The 20576-nt window shown below is 37.9% G+C and overlaps 1 protein-coding gene across 2 annotated transcripts in view; it reads right to left on the bottom strand.

Annotated features, from left to right (window-relative positions):
- SLC27A6 (solute carrier family 27 member 6) overlaps positions 1–12673 on the bottom strand; it is a 43395-nt gene extending 30722 nt beyond the window's left edge. For both annotated transcript variants that reach the window (XM_074855580.1, XM_074855581.1), the window contains exons 1-3: positions 11884–12673; positions 2959–3165; positions 599–757 (exon numbers count right to left, since the gene is read on the bottom strand). In XM_074855580.1, coding sequence (XP_074711681.1) covers positions 599–757; positions 2959–3165; positions 11884–12397 — 880 coding nt within the window. In that variant the 5' untranslated portion in view covers positions 12398–12673. The remainder of the gene's footprint in view (positions 1–598; positions 758–2958; positions 3166–11883) is intronic.
- Between the last annotated feature and the right edge of the window lie 7903 nt (positions 12674–20576).

Below are 20576 nucleotides of genomic sequence, written 5' to 3'. Positions count from 1 at the left end.
TTCTCCTTGATGCTTCAGGAAACAGGAAATATTTGCCACCAAGTTCCAAATAGATCTATTATAAGAGAGTTATTGAGGATACCTATCTTGTCTCAGTAAAATATGTATTTGATTGTCAGTGCCAAAACAGGACAAAAATTAAATGGAAAAAAAGTTCTGTATCATCTAATGATATATGACAAAGCTGAATTTTTACTATAAATGTATTTGTCAGTCTTTTTAAGTTCCCCAAAATACATCTTAGTTCTATTCCACTGTACAATGCTTAGTCTGTACATATACTATACACACTGCCAAAATATTACATGACCCTAATTTCCATTTTACCTAAATATGAGAAAATAAAAACATTTGTGACACAAATGACTATAATTAATTCTTCTCCAGTACCACAAAGATAGCTTGTAAGAGATCCTTTGCTATTACAATACCCCTCCATCCCCAAAATAATGAAATATAAAGCTATTCCAAAAAGACTATTCATTTGATTTCAGCAAATCACTAGTTTCCCTAATGGCAGTGAACCTAAGTGTATTTTACACATTTTTATAATAAATAATTATCTATTAACAACACAATTAAATGAAATGAGCCCTACCCAATTCAACACATCCACCAATACCAAGAAGAGATGCTGCACTGTGATAAAGAGGCAGAGTAATATAAATGATGTCTTCTGCAGTAGCACCAAAAGCCCACAGTCCAGCAGCTCCTTTAAGAACTTGTATGTGACTGATGACTGCGGCCTTTGGAAGACCTGCAATGAAAACACAAAACCGTGCATAAAGTTTCTCTTAAAGATAACTCTTTTTTTTTTTCCTGTATAAGGTCTCTAAAATCATAAAAGAATCAATTCTTTCTTCTGCAACCAAATTTTCAGCCATCTGTTTAGATGACAGTTAATAGACTACTGGCTGTTTAATACAGTATTGCATGTTTGTTCTGTACATATAAAGATATATGTCAGTTTGCAACCTCATTTGGTAGTTATTTAATTTGAAGTCAAGTCAATTCAAACAGGTGGAAACACGAAGAAACTCCATGGTTATCATGCTATCAAATTATATAGAGCCAACAAAGGGTCAAAAGCATTTACTGTACATATGGACTTCCTTTACATAAAAAGGATCACACGAGATCTCTTTCAGGCAAGAGTCATAGTGACTGTAACATAATTAAGAAAAGTATGGGATGTACATGAAGTAGATCATGTAGTGGGTGCTTATCTAGGATGTGTACATCTGAGTCTACCTATTTGTTTTATAACACTATGAAGACTATGTAGAATTAAAAAAAAAAAAAAACAACCCAGCAAAACATCCACTCCAGTTAGGTTCTGCTTAATGAGTTTCCTCAGGTTTAGCACAGAATTTCTGTTCAGCAACATGCAGACTCACATGCAAGGGCTTCTTGGTATACTACTCTGTTACCCATTATTTTGAGTAGGTGATGTGTTCTTGCTTCATACATGTTCTCACATACACACATGAATTTCAGGTTGAGTCCTGATGATGAACAGTGAGAACTGCTAAAAGTTTCAAAAAGTTTAATGGTTTAGAAAGTTTTCTCACCTATTCTAGCAAAGTCACTGTTCATTTGAAGACTTAACTAGAGCTGTTAACTGGAAGTGTAATCTATGGAGATTCTAGCTACAACTCAGAGCTATTCCAAAACCCATCACAGTAAAGAAAAAAGGCAATAAAAGCCTATGTTGCCAATGAACTACTTATAACAAGAAGTGCTCTACAGAGTTTTTTCCTTCTACCTTCACCAACAGCTGACTACAGACCATGCAAGATACTTTTTACTTTTAACTAAGTTTACCAGTCATTGATTTTAGGAGCAACACTATGCTCATGCTTTATCAAAACGTATGAAAATGGTCAGTTACTTTAGATTTGAATTAGTTACTCCATACTCATCAGATTAAACAAATCTTATTCTTTTATTTACACAGTACATAAAAGAAATCCAATGTAAATTAATGTAGTACATACAAGTGTTCAGAAATATTTCAAACTCTACGTAACTAAAATTTCAGACTTCACACAGATATTCTGAATGCAGTTATAGGAACAAAATCCTCCCACCTGGAGAATTCTGTAATATTTTTTGGCTAAAACTCCTTACTTTTAACCAGCAAGCCCAACAATATTTATATTTGTAGTATTACAAACACACCCGACCTCTTGACAGTATTTATATCTTCCCGATTTTTTTATTCTAGACTCAGATTTTTATTTCCTAATTTTTCCCCAGAACCTGAAGTAAATAAATAATTGTTTTTACAGGGGAACAAAGCCATAAAACAAATCTCCATTTTACATCTTCTCATGACTAAAACTGTTATATTCAGCCGAATGAGAATGCCAATCTGCTTAACATCATGCTGCTTTTCATGCCAGTGATCAGTTTTTTAAAGTCTTAGCTTCTTAGCTGCTGGAGCACTGGTAATAAATTCAGCCATCTGTTTCTAAACTAAAAGGCTAGTAACTTAATCGTATTTTCTGTCTCTACAGTAACCTGCATAGAACATGACTTAATGAAGAAAAAACAAATGCCTATTTGCTTGTTTGAAGATTGTTTTTAAACAAAGTTCTAGATACAATGTTAGCTATATTAGCTAGACAGTGGTATGTGATCACAAAACATTTATTATCGTTGCAAAACCAACAAAAAAAGCAAAACATTTTATAAACACCTTAACTGTGAAGTAGTAAGGGTAAAGTTTCTCATAGTATTTGCACAATGTGGCAGGAAAAAAAAGGAAGAGAATCCCATAAACCACTGAATATAAACAGTCACTGACAAGAAACGTGCTTATTTTCTACCATAATGCTTCTAGGTAAGAAGTATGATATTCTACTATGAAAAGATGAACCAAAATATTAGAGTTTCAGAAAATCAAGCTTTAGATGAAAGCTGAAGGAAAATATAGACTCCTTAGCAGATCCGTACCTGTTGTTCCTGAAGTAAATATATATAAAACAGATGACTTGAGGTTGTTGGCAGAGCGATGATTAACGGGAACAGGGTCTTCAGATGCAGACTCTATTTTGTCTAAAAGGGTATGCACACTTGGAAAACTGGAGTCTTTGCTCATTATCCACACACTAACATCTTTTTGGAGGTTGGGAAGAATTTCTTCCAGTGTCCCAAGCAAATCTTAAAAATTAACATAAAATAACATTACTTATGTCTTCACAAAACTAGCAAATAAAGTATTTTTTCTCTGAAAGTTTTACTTTTTATAATAGAAAGAGGAACTAAGTCACCTGCATGAACATAAATTCAGTAATTTTGAACTAGAATGAAAATTCACTGAAAACAGGATATAATATGGTATAAATAATGCTGACCCCACAAGGTCTAATTGTCAACTATCCCTCAAAGTAAAATGGTGAGCTTTGATTACTAGCTTCTGCTTCCCACCTCATTTTGGATAACCCTTGGTCATTGCTAAGACCAGAATGAAGTGTAGCTAAGCTTCAACTTCAAGTAAATAATGAAACCTGTTGAAGAGGAAAAGCAAATATACACATAGATGATAATTACAGTGCAGGTTTTGCTGTATGCCGTCAACAGCAATCTCACCAAGCAGTATTTTTTTCAAAAGCACAGAAGTGACTGATTTAAAAAAAAAAACAGACAAACAAAAAAAAATATTATCATGTATGTAGGTACCTGAATTTCACAGAATAGAAATATGACACGGGCACATGGCTTATTCAGACACTGCCAAAGAACCATGTGACTATTTATATAGTACTTCGGGTGTTTTAGATACCTTAATGAATCTGATTTTAGGTACATCAGACAATTTTATTTTCTTATAATCACATGTTCATTCATTGAGCCATTCCTTCTATTGACTTTTACCTGAATATAAACTCACTTTTATGAAATAAAAACAGCAGCATAACTAAGATCTATTGCTGGCTTATCAGGAAAGAAATCATGAGAGAGAGTCCCAGATGAAACAAAAATTAAAAAATATAAATAGAGGCCAATCCTTAGGTAACACATTTGCTATTTATGTTTCTAAGCATTTTTACAATGTCTTTTTCTCAGAACACTGCACAGGCATTAAAGTACTAATCCAGGAAAATTCTCAAGAATAGGAATAATACTGCTTTCAATAGAACTATTCATATACTTAAAGACTCATTTACACTTAAGTGCTTTGCTGGATCTCAGCCTATGTAATTAATCTTGCAAATATCCCCGTGGGTATAAATTTATGTTATTATCTCAGTTTTTATAGATGAATAAACAAACAAAGTTGACATGACTCACCCATAACCTCATAATGAGGCACTGCTAGAGCCAGCATTTGAAATCTTGATGCTAACTTCAAGCTCATTTAACAAATGTTAAATATGGATATTTTTAATAGAATCCCTTTGCATAAATTTTATACCAAAATAACTGAAGATTTTCAATCTTTCACAAAACTGCTCACGACAGACTGCTATCTATATTTTAATGATATACTAATCTCTATTACTAAAACAGAGATATAGCCTACTGCTGCCAACTAAACATATGTCTTAAACCTAAAGCCTACAGAGTACGAGCTCTACATATTTTATGACTGTTTAGCAAATAGATCTGATAGAGTGTGACATTAAAATTTTTGTGTTCTAACTTCCTTGCACTGCAGAAGGATTTCAGGAAGGAATCATTCAATTATGAAAATCTAAAAGATACATAGCCTCCTGTTTGAATCATTGGAGTACAGTCTCCTTCCACTATGCATAGCAATAGAAAACATGTGAATAAAAAATAATGTTAAGGACAGCAGTGTTAACTGCAGGAAACTGATGCACTGAAAAGTCCAGGTTCACTGGCATACTAATTCTGTTTTGCTGTTGTATGATAAAATCAGGGTATATTTTTTCAAGTAATAAATATGAAAATACAATGGTATTATTTCTAATGAAAACCAGCTATTAATAAACCAAGTGTGACAGAATAACTATATACTTATTATCTTCTGATACTGATTTTTGTCTTACTATTATGCATATATACACATATATGTCTCCTTATTGGTCACTTTACATACATATCACTTTACTGGTGCACTGGCTCCAACTACAGTGTTAAAGATTGTTAATTATTAAGGATTGTTAAGAATTTCTTGGCTCCTCCAGCTTCCAGTAATCATTCGAACCAGATTCAGCTCTCTATCCTGTGTAGTGTCATTTCCAGGTAACAAATGTGATGTACAGATAATGAGAAAAACTGTCCAATAAGTCATCATGCAAAGTTGTCCTGCGTAATTACAGTGTAATTGTAAATGAAATTTCACCTATTGTTTAATTGGAAACTATCCTCTTGCAAAAGGCCTGGCAAAAAACCCTTTATGAGTATCACCCTTTTTAAGTACTGCAGCTACCAAAGGGATCATTGCAGCATTTCCTTATTTTCCATAGACAAATTAATTCCTTCTTGCATTTCCCTAAACTGTTTTGCTTTTTATATTTTTGAAAGTCATGAAGATGAAACAGTATTACCTACCAACTCTTAACTTCTCTACAGAAGCCTTTTTTGTTTAGGACTGCATGACATGAAGAAATTGACAAATATTTTTTAGTATCCAGAAGTTCTAGATAAAATGTGCACCCAGTTATTTGGATAGTTGAGTAACATGAAGTGCAAATCTGTCAAAAAGAAGAGGACTTACCTCTTCTTTATCTTTTTCCCTTCTTTCCTTCCTTCAAAGGAAGAAAGATGGCAACCATTAATTTCAACTCTACAGACACAATCATTTAAGATTCAAGAACGACAGGAGGGCATAGCACCCATTTAGTAGACTGAAACATATTTAAACAATTAAGATCAGTCTTCAAATTAAGCATACACACTGTTATATTGTTTCTCTAAACACTCACTCATAAAACCTATGGTTTTTGTTGCGCAGAGGCTTGGGTTTTTTTAACTATTATTAAACTATGAATCAATTATATACAATAGAATTTTTCTTCTGTGGTCGGGAAACTAGTACTTGGCACAATATGTGAACAGCTTGTAATTATACATTATCTTGAAATAAATTTCTAGTTAGATAGCAGAGAACAGCAGAAACAGTGATTTCCTGAATAAGAAAGGGTGATTTAAAACAGCTGTATTCAAAGTGCCAGAAAATGAAAATTCTGGAACACACAGGAGCATGGGGTATTTGAAGATAACTCTCAGTTGTACTAACATATTTCCAAAGAATAATCCTGATGATAGTCAACCAATGTTCTGTTCCCTGAACAAAGAACTTTTGTGCCAGACGTTGTGTAGGGCTCATTGGTCTTTACATTATCATCTTGTCCATGTGTCAGGAAAAAACAGTCCTCTTGGAGGAGCTATAGTTCCATTATTTCTAGAGCTATCTGGTATGTGTACTTTACCATATAGGAAAGCAATTACAGTAAAGCAATTTAGCTATTTAAGCTTGTGGTTTCTCTCAAGTATTTGTTTGCTTTTTATACTATGAAAGTATATTCAGGTTGTGGTTTATTTGTTTTGGAAGAAATGGCTGCTTATCTAAAATTTGGCAAAGTAGTCAGCAGTTCTGAGTGCATTGTTTACATAGTTTGTATATAAATATGGACCATTTGCTAACTATTTGGATTCTACTAGGAAAAAAAAGTATCTGTAATCCATCAAGATGAATACGCTTCTCCACTGTTCTTGTTTTTTGCTTCCCCTCTTGCTGTTAAAGCATTTCATTATTCAACAAAAAGTTCGTAAAACTGTTACATTAAATTCCCATGAATACATAACTCAGTTATACCTTTTGAGAAAGCTAGGAAAGTATGTTTTGGTTTTGAACTACTGTCCTAGGCTTCAAGTTGCATAAAAGGTTTTTAATGTTATTTTCTATCAAAGAAACAATGCAGCCTGTTGGCAAGGACACAGCCTACACTGATGAAAGAAACACATCAGATTATGAGACCAACTTGTACTGAACAGAAAGTTACTCAGAAGGAAAACTGTATTAAATGGTTCTTACATAACTTTGATGTGTACCCTGGCTGATATGCTCAGTAAACTAGGGCAAGTCCAAACTCTATCCCACACTGTCCGGCCTCAGAAAATCATTGTTACTTGTACTTGATCCCACAAGTGACTCTTTACACTCAGCACTTATTCTCACTAAATAATAATAACAGAAATTACAATCAGCGTTGGTATCTTGAAACGCCACTGAAGGTAGTAAAGGTAGTAAAACAGAAACCAGCCTGGAAATCACAGTTGGCACTGTTTTCCACTCAAAGGCCATCTGGGACAGAGAGGCAGACTGAGTAAAAGCAAGTGATCCAAGAGATATGGTGTCTAACAGAGAAGATGAGTGTCTTCTGCAGGTCTTCCATGGTTTTCTTGTCCTAAATGTTTAGGTCTGAATAGGTTTTTATTCCAAATAGTTAAGAAAAGATGGTTTTGATAAAATCCATATGTTTCACTCACTAACATACGAGAGCTGATACTGCTACTTGTATATAATACCATATGACCTTAACTCACAAATATGAAAAAAGACTTTTGTTTACTCTCTTTCTCCAGGATGTAGAAAAACTTCTGTCTGAACTTTACTCCTGCCAGCATAAACCCTGGTTCTGAGCTCAGACGGCAGGAAGCTCAGAATACACTCAGTGGCAGCAGGAAGTACTGCTGGTGTCTCAAGAGTAAAGAATCATGGCCAGGAAAATGCTGTACTTGTACAGCTGGGCGATGTAATTTTGTACAGAATTGCAGAATCACAGAACGGTTGTGTTTGGAAGGGACCTTTGGAGGTCATCTTGGTCCAACACCTCTACTCAAGCAGACCCATGTAGACCAGGCTGCCCACGTGTCCATGCAGCACGTATGTTCCCTGAATAGCCTTTGCTATCAGGACTGATGTACACCAACCTCATTGAGTTTAGTAATGCAATCCTTTCACAGCTGAATCCTTGCATCAGAAGTCATGATGGCAATCTGGGATTTCCTACTAAGAGCCGAATTCTTTCGCATTGCAACACACTATAAATGCACCGGCAAATTCCAGTGTACCATTCTGATGGGTCACTAGATTCTAAGTATTGATTAATAGCATTTCTGTTACACAGGTACTGCCTAAAAGATAAAATACTCAAGCAAGACTCCAAGGAATAGAAACATTCCCTAGAAAAGACACAGTGCCTCAAAAGGTGCCTTCATTTTAAGCCATACTTTACTCCTCTATTTAACCAGTACTTTTTAAATGAGTAAGGGTGCCGTAATCTGGTAACAAATGTAGTATGGACAAATAACCTTCTAAACAGGTCAGACTGCTGTTAAGAGTAAGCTGATGATGGCATCTGATCATCAGGTAAGTCATCAGGTAAGTCTGATAGGGGCATACAGCTTCTTTTTTTCTCCTTTACAAGTTCCTTGTTTACTTACATGTTAATTAAATTCTATTTTATTAAAAATGCAGTTTTAAACTCCAACTCTTGAATCTATTTCAACAAATATACCCCAGAATGGGAGTGGTGGTAGACAGTGTTTCTGGGAATGGAAGTGTGAGAATGTTACATAACAAATTAAAGCAAGAGCTAAATGCTCTGGGAACACAGCACACAAATGAAAGTAGCTAAAGCAAAATTCTGTCTCTGCCCAAAAGGCAACTGGAAATACTGGAAAGGAACACAAAGTCTAAATATTGGCAAATCAGAGAATCTATATTTGCCTTAGAGCCAGCACTAGACTGTGCTAAATGAATTAAAATAACATTGCTGTAATAGAAAAAATTCAACCTTTTAGAGATAGCCATTTCATGTAAGAAACCAACAAGAGAGAAATTTTGAAGTTTTAACAACATATCTGAGGCTTAAGAGTAAAACATTTAATTGCAGTGAGTTCATGGAATACACAAGTCAAAACCAAACCCCCAAAACTTAAGCACTATTGGAAGACTCCCACCTAAAGTTAGAAAAAGCAATCAAAATGTCAGAGAATTGTCAAACCAGAAGAAAGTCTGACTGCAAGTGCTGAAGGAAAGAGAAGATGATACTAATCGGACCAGGTTACCAAACCACAACCTCTGAAAAATATGCAGGCATAAAGCAAAATTCTACTGAGTACAAATGAGAGGGATTGTGCAAGAGGGAGCATGAAAGACTGAACAAGGTGTGGAAGAAAATGCAACCATAAAGAGTACCCAGCCTATCTGGATAGAGGATCACATTTGGAAAAAATAAAAGCATTTTGGAAAAATTACAGGATGTACCAAAAGAAGCTGCAAGATGCAATCATCTCACGCAGAGGAAGGCTACACCACCATTCTGAGCAAGGAAGGTTTAGCAATAAACAAGTATCTGTGGGAACTGTTCCAAATACCAACAGAAGGTAGAAGGTTCCCTTCAGCACAAATGTAACCTTAATATTACAGTGGATTTGAGTACAGGTTCCTGATCTAATGTGCCATTACAGACAAGAATTTCAAGATTTGGTCTTGCTGAGCACATATAGTTAATGGTCAAATTGTTAAGGGCATAATTTCTGCTGTGCTGCAGTATACGAACAAGACTTAAGGTCATCCAAAATATTGAAAAGGTAAGTTTTGTAACTGTTACAAGAAATGAAATTGCTAAGTCAAGCTCATATTTGTTGGTGGAGGGTGAAAAACCTGCATATTTTTGAAAATCAGAATTTCCACTATCGAGAAATAATACCATTACATACTAATCTCTGATTAAAAAAACAATGCTAGTTGCCAAACATGATGCCTGGCTATGACAATAATAGGTACTGGGCCACAGGTTGCTTTTAGTGTAAATATTTTGCAAAAAAATATACTATGTTCAAGCTATGCATAATCCTGTGGAAAATGGTGCCACAAGAGGAAAACACAAACAAGTTCGTCATGCCTACGGGTAAGGAAGAATCCCTTGAAACACACACTAACACTGGACAAAAAGATGTTTAACAGATCTCTGAGAATTATCTAACTGTGAAACCTCAGTATTAAATACTGCCCTACAATTTTTATAAACATTAGGGAGAAATACTATGTACAATAATTATGTATAGTATGGTTTTGTTTCAAGAGTTGTATGAGTTAGTCCTTACAGTCACTGAATGGTATACGAAATTTCAGTTGCAAAACCTGGGCTCTTTTAGAGAGGCTCCTTTTCCATATTATGGAAAACAAACAAGGACATAACAGAACTTCAACTTCTTTCATAGATACTGATGGGAAAAAAAAAAAAAAAAAGCATCTAAGTCCCTAAGAGGAATACTGTGAAGCCTTACAGGTTCAAGGGACTGACAAACTTAATTCAGAGACTAAAACCCATGAATAACACCAACACATAAAAGACCAGCTTAGAAGACTTAATGTGTTAGTACCTCTGTTGCATTATCTGTCTGCACATAGCTCTTTTGTGAGCAGAGGCAGACTGCTAGAACAAGTTAGTTTAACACAGTCACTCTCACTATCAGCTGCTAGTAACAAATTTAAGAGTGGAGAAACACGGACCCTGTTCCTGATTTGCAAATGCTTTTTTCATTCATTAATTAACCTCTCATTTTAATAAAGACTACTCTTAGATACAAGTTTTGATCCAAAGTTCTCCTTCACCACAGTTGATGAGCAAGAATTTCCTGAACATTAATTCCGTTCCATAAACTCAAAAGCACGTATTCACAAGAGACTGTTAAATGAGATTTTTTTTCTACTAAGTAAGAAGGCAAAATTAAAACCTGTCAGTTCAGAATGATGTGTTTTGGGATTATAGTTAAATTGGCTTTTGTTTCATTAGCTTGTTTTAATTACCAAGCATTCTTAAACCAGCATACTATATACAATCAGAATGACAAAATTTGCGAGGGAGAAATCTTAAATACATTTTGAAAGCACAAATTTGCAGCAGCAGAGAACAGATGGAAGGAAATTCCACCATTTAGGTGTCATGGATGCAAAACCCCACAACCTGTGTAATAGGAATAAGGCAGTAAGTTGTGAAACAGAAATATGGCAGAGTAGACGTGAAGTAATAATTTTGGAGAGGAAGGGTAACTTTAATATTTGGAAATATCCTCCTCCAACCAAATGTCAAGGTTCTGTGTGATCTTTCAGCATTGCAGGTTCACTTGCACTGATCATAAATGCTGAGGCAAATTGAGGTTTTGGATCTGTCTTCAGTTTATACAACTCTCTAATTGAAGCTCAGTTTGAATATAAAATGCACAGTATGCCTCCATCAAGATTTTAAATTCTTTTGAAGCACTTAATAAAAATGTAATACTTTGGAAACTGACACAACACACACCATTATCTCCTATACAAATACAGAAATTTCTTCTACAATCCAATGCCAACCCTAAGTTGGTTATTACAAATCAACCCTCTATGTGCTTCACCTATAAAAAAACCCTCTCACTTTTAGTCCCTGGAAGACTATTGTACCTCTGCAAATAGTTGTACAGCTGAGGTTGTACAGTCTGAGCTTAGACCTTTTAGTTTGCAGTGGTTTTGATCACTAGAAAGATGGGGAGATAGTACAGGAGAAGAAGGTACATGAGTTAAGATTAAAATTGACTATTTAAAAAGGAATGGGAAATTATTCTTAATAGATCATTTTAACCTTTTCTGAAACAATAAACAACTACTGAAGCGATTAAATGCTAGATATTCCAAACTTTCCTACAACGCACATTTTTAAAGAAAAGGTTAAATGGATGTCCCCAAAGCATGGATGTACTTGATGCTGCCTGAGAGGCTTAAGTTTTATGGTTTCTTGAAGCCCCTTCTAGCCCAAGGTTTCTTTCATTCTGTGAACATCTGAAAATCAGGTTTTCAATAAAGGAGCTGGAGATTTGGCATTAAAATCTTTGGATGTGCGAATCAGGCGTATACTCTACCTGCTCCCACCACCAGTATCTTGGGCTCACAGCTACTGACACAGTGCAGGAGAGATCTGGAGCGGACATTGAAGTTGAGGAAAGCCACCACGCAGCCCAGCTTGGCCAGCCCGAACCACACGTGGATGAAGTCTGGCTCGTTGCCCATCAGCAAGGCCACCGTGTCACCCTTCTTCAGCGCCCCGTGGCGCAGGAAGACCTGCGCTACCCTGTTACTCCTTCTGTCCACGTCCTGGTAGGTGTGCACTTTCCCTTCATAGATGAGGAACGGCTTGTGGGGCTGCTTCTCAGCCAGCTTCACAAACTTGTCCAGGACGGTGACAATCTTCCCTTGCAGTCGGTACATCTCCACTCTCAGCCCGTACATCAATACTTTCAGCAGGTATCTCAAGTCATCCCAGAAGTAGGGGAAGAGGAGTTTCTGGAGGAGGTGCAAGGAGAAAATCCCGGCGGCAGCGCCCGGCACCCAGGAGGGCAGCATTGGGATTCGGTAGAGGTCGTCCCAGCCACTCATTTACCTACAGCCAGGCGGCCTGACACAGGGGGGTCGGGACGTGGCGAGCAGCCAGGACGGGTGCGGAGTCCGAAGAGAAAGCCGGTAAGGGCTGATGCTTCTCCTGCCCTCTCCTCCACCAGAGAGGTGCGCCGCCGCCCTGGGAAGCCCGCACCAACTCCCGGTCAGGCAGCAGCAGGGCAGGGGGAGCCGAGCTGCTGACAGCGGCCGCCCGCCGCACACCTCGGTCCCGCCACCCGCCTCAGCCCCGGCACAGCTGCCGCCCGGAGCCGCCCGCCCGCCCCAGCCTCCCCGCGCTGCGTCGGACTCCGCATCTGCGGGAGGGCAAGCTCCGGCGAGAGAGGCGCGGGCAGGCAGGGCGGGAGCTGCTGCCCTCACCACGCACGGCTGAGGCGAGAGACACTCCCCACCCCGCCCCCCGGACTCCCGGACAGCGCCGAGCTGCTGCGGGGCGGCGGCGGCTGCTCCCTGCGCCGGTTGCATAAGGCGCGATCTGGGGCATCCCCCCACCCCGGCGGGGGAAGCCCGGGAGGCGGCTCCTGGGTACAGCGGCGACCGAGCGGACGAAGCGTCGCCCTGCGATAGCCCTCGCCGCGGCGGACGGCGGCAGAACGAGGGCCGGGGCTCCTATTCCTGGGAGGACGGTGGGACGCGCCGGGGCGGGCAGGCGCTCCCCGCCGAGCTGCTGTAGCGGTTGGAGCAGTTCGGCCCCGGGAAGTCAGTTACCACCGCTGGTCCCTGGCGCTCGGCTCCACGCTGAGGCCTCGAGCAGGGCTCCGCGTCCAAGCCCTGTCACCACAGAGGCCCTGGCCAGCCCGCTGCCCGTGCTCACGCACCACCTCGGCCTCAGGAGCGGTTTTAGACAGCGAAGACCAGCGTTGCAACTAGCCTGGATCCGGGAAATATCTTCAGGACCAGTTCAGTCTACCTGGAAACTGGGGGCTGGGCCAAGGCCACTGTGCGAATATCTTCTTTGTGCTGAAGGGACACTGCTGGCAAGAAGCGGTCACACCTGGGCGTGGTGCTGTTCCTGCTGCTGGTGAGGTCTGTCACCCCAAGCACTTCAACACACCAATGGCTCCCTGCCATCCAAAGGCATCCACTGCCGCTGCCCTTAGTCAGACACAAACGTGGTGTTTGAGTATTTTAGTGCAGCTGAGTCTGGAGTTATGTGGACTGTGGGAAGCTGAGGTCAATTTGAGTGACACATTTTCTGCCCTTGTGTTGGCCACAATTTGAATTTCTGACTAGTGCATCGTGACAAAAAATCAGGAAGTACTTACTTATTTCAAAACTGTAGCCTACAACAAATGCAATTTTTTACAGGATATGAATGTGCTTTTGAATAATTCTGAATTTTCTAAAGTCATAAGACAGTAACTGGTAGTTTACGGTATGAACTCCTCTGTCTGCCTGTTGCTAATATCACACCAGAATAATCTAGCCTCTTGTCATGTTCCACTCCCAGTCCTACTGTTTGCCTCATGTGCTGGGCTAGTGCTCCAGAATGTTGCTGCAGTATCTTCAAGTACTTCTCATCCATCCAGTTGGCACTTGATATTCAAATCATTTTCCTCCCCAAAATGGTGCATCTTAATTGTGAGCTCTGAAAGCTGACAGTGTAGCCCATGTTTCCATTTTCTTCTTCAGAAACCAAGCCAGCCTGCTGTGTCATTTGTACACTTTGGAGTCAGTGAGGGATGTTTTCCTTCTCTGGACAAGGAAGAAATTTATATACCAGAGAATACTTCTTCCAGACTCATCTTGAGTTTTATGAATAGCGTGGAGGGAATCCCATATCTGAAAAGATACACTGACCTTCTTCTTGAGACTGTCTAGCACAAGTGTTAGTAGAAGCCCTGAACAGAGTAGTGAAGTCTGAACAGAAAAAGCAACTCATCACTTAGTTCTTTCTAAAATTCTCCCTTACTACATCCAGACAATGTCTCAGCATTTCTGCTCTGCAGGTCTTCTGGCCACTGCTTGCACTTCCACACTCAAGAGTGTAACAGTCCTGATAGACCTTTGCTTCTCTAAAACACTTACCTGATAACCCATTCATCAGCCTAAATCTAGCCTGTTGGCCTGTCTCCTATTCTGCTAAACCCTAAGCCATTCTCCTTTGCTATGAGTCTACAGTGTCTCTTCTTTTTTATTTCCTTTCTTTTCCCTTCTTTTCTCTCCTGCTCTGAGTATCAGTTACTCTTTCAGCCTGTAAACCATCCTATACAGCTTTTCTTTCTAGGGCAGAGGCAGTTTGCATATAGCAATTTATAATATTTAAATGTTGGAAATACATGTGACAGTTAAACATTTCATACATTAAGCAAATGGCCTAAATTTGTCAAGTCCTCCTTACAAAACTTTATTTTTGAACCAAAACTTTTATTTTGAACCATGGCATTTTTCCTGCAAAGCTTGTTTTGTCTAACTTTGGTGGGTTTCTTAGCTAACCCATGTCATCTCAGAAAGAAACTCCTGTCAGCTTCTTCCCCTCTTCTGCCTAAGCCTTCCTCTTTATGTCTAAGGATCGTCTTAACCTCTTTTGGAGCCTTGTGACAAAACCAAGAAAATTGGTATCAATGAAGTGTGAATGGAAATGTTTATGGGTGAGGAAGCAACAGCTACAAAATAGCTGAAAGGATGATCTGTACTGATAATGAAGAACACAGCTTCCAGGCAATCAGATTGAGGAATGCATTGTTTCCAGCAAACCCAGGAGGCCTGCACTCTCATGAAACCACAGCACAAATGACTCATTAAAGGACAAACCTGCCCTCTCACCAGAGGAGGGTGACAACAAGGTCGCAGCACAACAAGGCTGCCGCATATCACATATGCCATTGCTTTCCTGCTACCCAATAGGTGGCAGGAAAACAACGAGGAACTCAAGAGATGGAATTCAAATGCTGCAAATACATTCCTCAAATTATCGTGTTATTACAAGAAGACTTTTCGTCCACAGTAAATGTGATACACACTTCTGTTCTACAAACTCAAAAATTTGTAAATCACTCTAAATCACAGTGCACACACACTGCCTTCCTCAGAGTTTGAAAAAATGGCTACGGAAGGGTAATAACAGAAACAATAGATCATCTGTTTCTCAGGCTTTTTGGCATATATTCTGCATCATGCAGTTGTAGAATCGATACTTTATTGCTGAGAGAAAAGACTTGATTCAACCAGATCTTTTGAAACTAGATTTGTACCAATGCCCCAGTAATCCTGACAGGAAAAGTTTGGTTTATTCTGATTTTTTTCTGCCCTTGAAACTGAGGAAGACAAGGAATAATGGAAATTTAATTCTGGCCATTTGACTCAAGCCAAAGCTCAGCTTCTTGCTCATTTCTTTGTGTAATTTGAAAAACGTTTTTGGCTCTTCCCTTAAAACCCTGGAAACCGTATGAACTGTCTTTCCTGTGGTCCTGTATGCACTGAGAATTGAATGAGAGGATCAGGGAAAAAAGGTGGACTGAGGCAGCAACACATTCAGAAGTGGCAGGCAGCAGCTTCTTACACTGCTTTTGATTGCTAAGAATACTCCTTACTACTGGGACATCTCTCCTTTAAGTTGTTGCATAGTCAAATTATGCTAAATTATGAGTGGTCTTTGTCAGCTCCAACTGCAGAGACAGTCAGTTTAGCTCAAAACTCCATGGTTTTGACTAATTTTTATCATAAAGTTTTTAATCTAGGCTAACTCATTTGGCTTTGCCCCGAAGGAATGGAGGAGAATAGACACTTGAGTTGAGTTGTGTTCCCAGCTGGCTCTAGTACTGTTATTTTCTGGTTTACTACTAAGAGTGAAAGCTGATTAGATTAAGAATATACAGACACAGCTTTGTTATATGAGTGCTGTCTGGACATCCATTGGAAATAAATTCAAGCAAATTTAATTAGTGCAAAACTAGATTACAGATAGATTTCATGGCTCTTTAAAGGTGACAGTGGCAGTAGGCTCATAGTATTTTATTGATACGGTAGAGTTTCTTATCTGTGAGGTGTAATGAAGGTATCTGTCTATGTTGTATCTTATATAGGTGTACACCTACAGGAAGACAGAAGTCTTTAGTTTTTCAGCTGGTGAGCATCACTTCTTCTAGGAAGATGTTTGGTGAGGAGACAGAATTTTAGCTTGCTTTTCGTAGATGAAGGTGACTTAATGGGTCACTGTTTCAAATTTTTTAAAAATAAATAATAAGTAAATTAAATGCTACAATAACCTCTGCTTAAAGTAATGTAAAATAACCACTGTACACTTATTTGATTGACTAGAGATCAGCGTTGTTAACTGCTACGTAAATGTGCATAAATAATTAATAAATGGAAAGACTGTGAGTTTTACAGAAGACATATACTTACATGCTGATTTGAAAGAAGGTGGAGGTTGAAAGATTTTTTTTGCAAAGCTTACTTTGAAGAAGGCAGAAGGAAAGCAGAAGGGAGGCATTCTGCTGTGTAGTGCAGATGTACAAGAAATGAGAACAAAAATACTCAGAGGTCTATGAAAAGCTCTGGGTATACTGATGAGAGTGAAAGGAAGAGCAATAGGTGATAAGTAATTGATAGAGAACAAAAGGAAGATAAAGACAGAATGGCCTGTGAATGTGAGAAATGTATTTTAGATATACTGTGCTGTGAGCTGAAAATCACACAGGCAAGTGAGCAGGAGATTGCATTTACTGAGGTAACTAATGACTAGCACATCATGAATCACATTAGTCAGGAGAACAGAGAGGAAGAATTTTTTGCTTTAGATGTTATCAGTGCTGCTAATCCCAAAGAACAGAAATGATGAGCAAGTTTCTAATATAAAGACTCTGATACCCTGAAATACTTAGTTTCAAAGCAAAATTGTGGCCATGTGATCTCTGAATTGTCCCTGTTCCTCTCTATTTTGCACAGAAATTGTATCAATTATTCATTACTCATTATCCAAGTTTCTTTGTAAAGTTAACATTAATTTACTCCTTGTCATCCTTCCCAAGGGAAAGGAGAAGTTTCTATAGTGTATTAGTTGTTTTTCAGTAATTTTCTTATTTCTTGTAAAAATGGATAAGCTGAGGCAAGAAATTTCAGTAGACAGTGAAAGAGTCACAGAATTTAGGTGAAGCAATACTGGAATTGGATCTGATCCCTGCCAGTGCCAGAATTCCTGTGTGATACCGGATTAATCACTTACACCCTCCCCAAACTGGGTGATTTAGCCAAGCTATATGCCTAACCGTAGACTTTAAGACCCTCTTAGACTCTTGATTTGGTGGTTATTCAACTATAGGTGAAGACATGGGGTGTCATTCTTTGTATGCTCTGCTAAATGGAATGATGGAAAATTGAACCTTTAGAAATTATCAGACAAAGTTGACTAATATTTCTAAGGTGGATTCAGCTCATAGGTACCTGTGAAGTAGATGGGTATCTACATTGGTTATAATGGGAGCTTGCACCAAAGAAGACTGAGTATGACTAAGGGAATTCAGAGTCACTTGTCTGACCAAATGCTGATGTCTAATTTGGGATGAGTTGGATTGCTTGCTTGTCTATCCTGACAAGGTCTCAACTTAACTGTAACAGCAGTGTAAGAATGTGGTTTTATACGCAGGCATTGTCTATACCTTGGGCTTGAATCATGATTAGGGATTTAGTGCTGTTCTAGATTCCCTGACAATAAATGTGCCTATGCAGAAGCTTTTGAGTCATAGTTGCCAGTCTCATGCATCCCAAGTGGCACTTATATTCTCAGTTTAGGTAGCTGATCTAGCCCCTAAACTTAGGAGAGCTAAATTCACCTTTAGTATTTTTGCTCTCTACAGTTTCAGCTTTTTATCTAATGGAGCTGTATACACACTTATTAATATTCTTTAAAGGAAATAGCATTGTATTTATTTGAAAGGCTCACAAAGAAAAGAATTTTATTTCATGTTAACTAGTTAATATCAGCAGTGAAGATGAAATTTTCTGTATGCATGGGTCAATGAGTGTGACATAAACCACTGAACTGTTAAGTAAATACAAGCTGCCATGTGCCCTGAATAAAGCAATTGTCTGGAAAAAATTGTATGAGATTAAAATTACTAACACAACACATACTTGCAGTGGTAAATTAATGTCGTGAAGAAACCTTAATTAAGGCTATTCCAAAGTTTAACTCTAAAAAAAACCTCCAAAAATACTTATATTTTAAATGTAGTGATATTTATTTTTAAGTAAATAAACCCTAGAAATATTGCAAAAAATTTACCCATTGATCGGCTTTTTGTTATATTGTCATGAGCTAGAATCTGTTTTACTCTTGATGCTATGTAGAACTCATAAACTCATACTACAGACAAAACACTGAGCCCTGAATTATTTAGTAAGCTGTAATTATTCTGCTCAATTTCCCTTCAACAGAAACCGTTTTGATGCCCAAGAGTATGGTATGACCCAATAATGAAATCTAAAGGAGTTTAATTTTATTCTGATGGAACTCAGATGGAAGAAAAATTTCTTTTTGAAAAATGTGATTAGATAAACATTTCCCTGAAACACCTCAGTGTAGAAAGAAAATATACACAAATTACCAAAATGCTTCTGTAGTGTAAAAACAATTAGTTTTGATATTATCATTTTGATACATTATGCCTTTTAATATCCAGATACACGATATAGTGCTGCATGTATATTTGTAATATGCATAAAGGAATTAGCTTGTGCTATTTTAGTACCATAAGCATCAACAAGGTGAGATACTTCAAGTTCAGGGGCGGGGGGGGAAGTTGTTTTAAATAAGGTATTTTATATGTATGAAGTTTTTTTTTTCCCCAGGCAAAAGAATAGCAAAAATTTTGAAGTGTCAGCTATTTATTTCCATTTTTTATTAAAGTAATTTTAAAGTAGTGACTTTTCTTCTGGAATAGAAGTTTTGAATTTTACAGCAGAAAAAGGTGAAATAGAAATTCCTAGAAGAAAATAGTGTCTATGACCTAAAAATAGACAGCTAGCTTTTCAGATTGTCAGAATGCTGTAATATGGAAAAGGAAGAAAACAGCTTCACAGTCTGAAGATTATCTTGCAGATTGTCCCCCACTATTGAATTATTCCTTAGTATGTGCTGAATCCCTTTCTATATTTTAAAAAACAGAAACATATAATCTAGAAAATCTCTATAAATTAAACATACCTTAAAAATGCAGTTCCCAGCTCTTTGTATCTCACTATTCAACTACATCCCCCTTAAAGTAAAATAATTATATCTAAATAATTGTGTCTATTAATTTCCACAGTTTATCTGTGAAATTTATGTCTAGCAAAGTCTAAAATCTTAAATCTAAAACTAGACAAGTAATAAGCAAACCAGGAATGGATGGCTGAGTGGCCAGTCAGCAAGTCAGCACCGAAAGAGCCACACAAAGCTAACTCTTGATTAATAATGTCACAGGGGGGATTTGGGGAATGAGTAGTGTAGTCATACATACTAGAGTTATTGCAGGGACCTGAGGAGGTAAAGACTAAATTTGTTGTGGTGAGAGACGCAGGACATTATGGAAGTTTTTGATCACTGGAAAGCATTTAGGACTCAAATCCATAGGAAACAAAAAATCATTTTTATAATATTTTGGAATGCTTCTTTATTCTGTAGTTCTGTGAGGACATTCATTTAAAATGCTTACATTACATAAAGTGTCTTGTCTCAAGTCATTTATTACAGCATGTCAACACTACAGACTTGTGTCAACCTTTCAAGGATGTAGAGAAATATAATCTCTGTTCAATGTAATTTTATTAACAGAAAGCTTTACTATTCATGTAGTAGATCATGCAAAAAAGGCACTTTATTATTGTCTGTTAATTTGCTTTGAATAAGCTCCGTGGGTAAATCTGTAGTTTTGCCTGAATTCATGAAACTGTGTTCATACTAGGAGCCATTTGCCTATATATTATGCCAATGTATTAGTACTCTAGTAAAATTTAGCCATAACCTCCCAGAGAAGCATACTAAAATATTAAGATTTTCTCAATCCTTGAACAACTTTGTTGATGGAATAAGCTTACAACAGTGAGTTTTTTGAATCCTGCAAAGGTAAAGTTGGGGTTCAGTCTCACTGTCACCCAGAAGTGATCTGAATTAAGAACTGATAGCAATCTGCAAATGTAAACCCCACTTTTTCTTTTTTTTTTTAAATTTATTTCATTG

The sequence above is a fragment of the Strix uralensis genome, chromosome Z, assembly GCF_047716275.1.
Source record: "Strix uralensis isolate ZFMK-TIS-50842 chromosome Z, bStrUra1, whole genome shotgun sequence".
In the NCBI taxonomy this organism is placed as follows: domain Eukaryota; kingdom Metazoa; phylum Chordata; class Aves; order Strigiformes; family Strigidae; genus Strix; species Strix uralensis.
The sequence above is the reverse complement of the archived record's forward strand: the minus strand, read 5'-3'. Positions and strand labels throughout refer to the sequence as shown.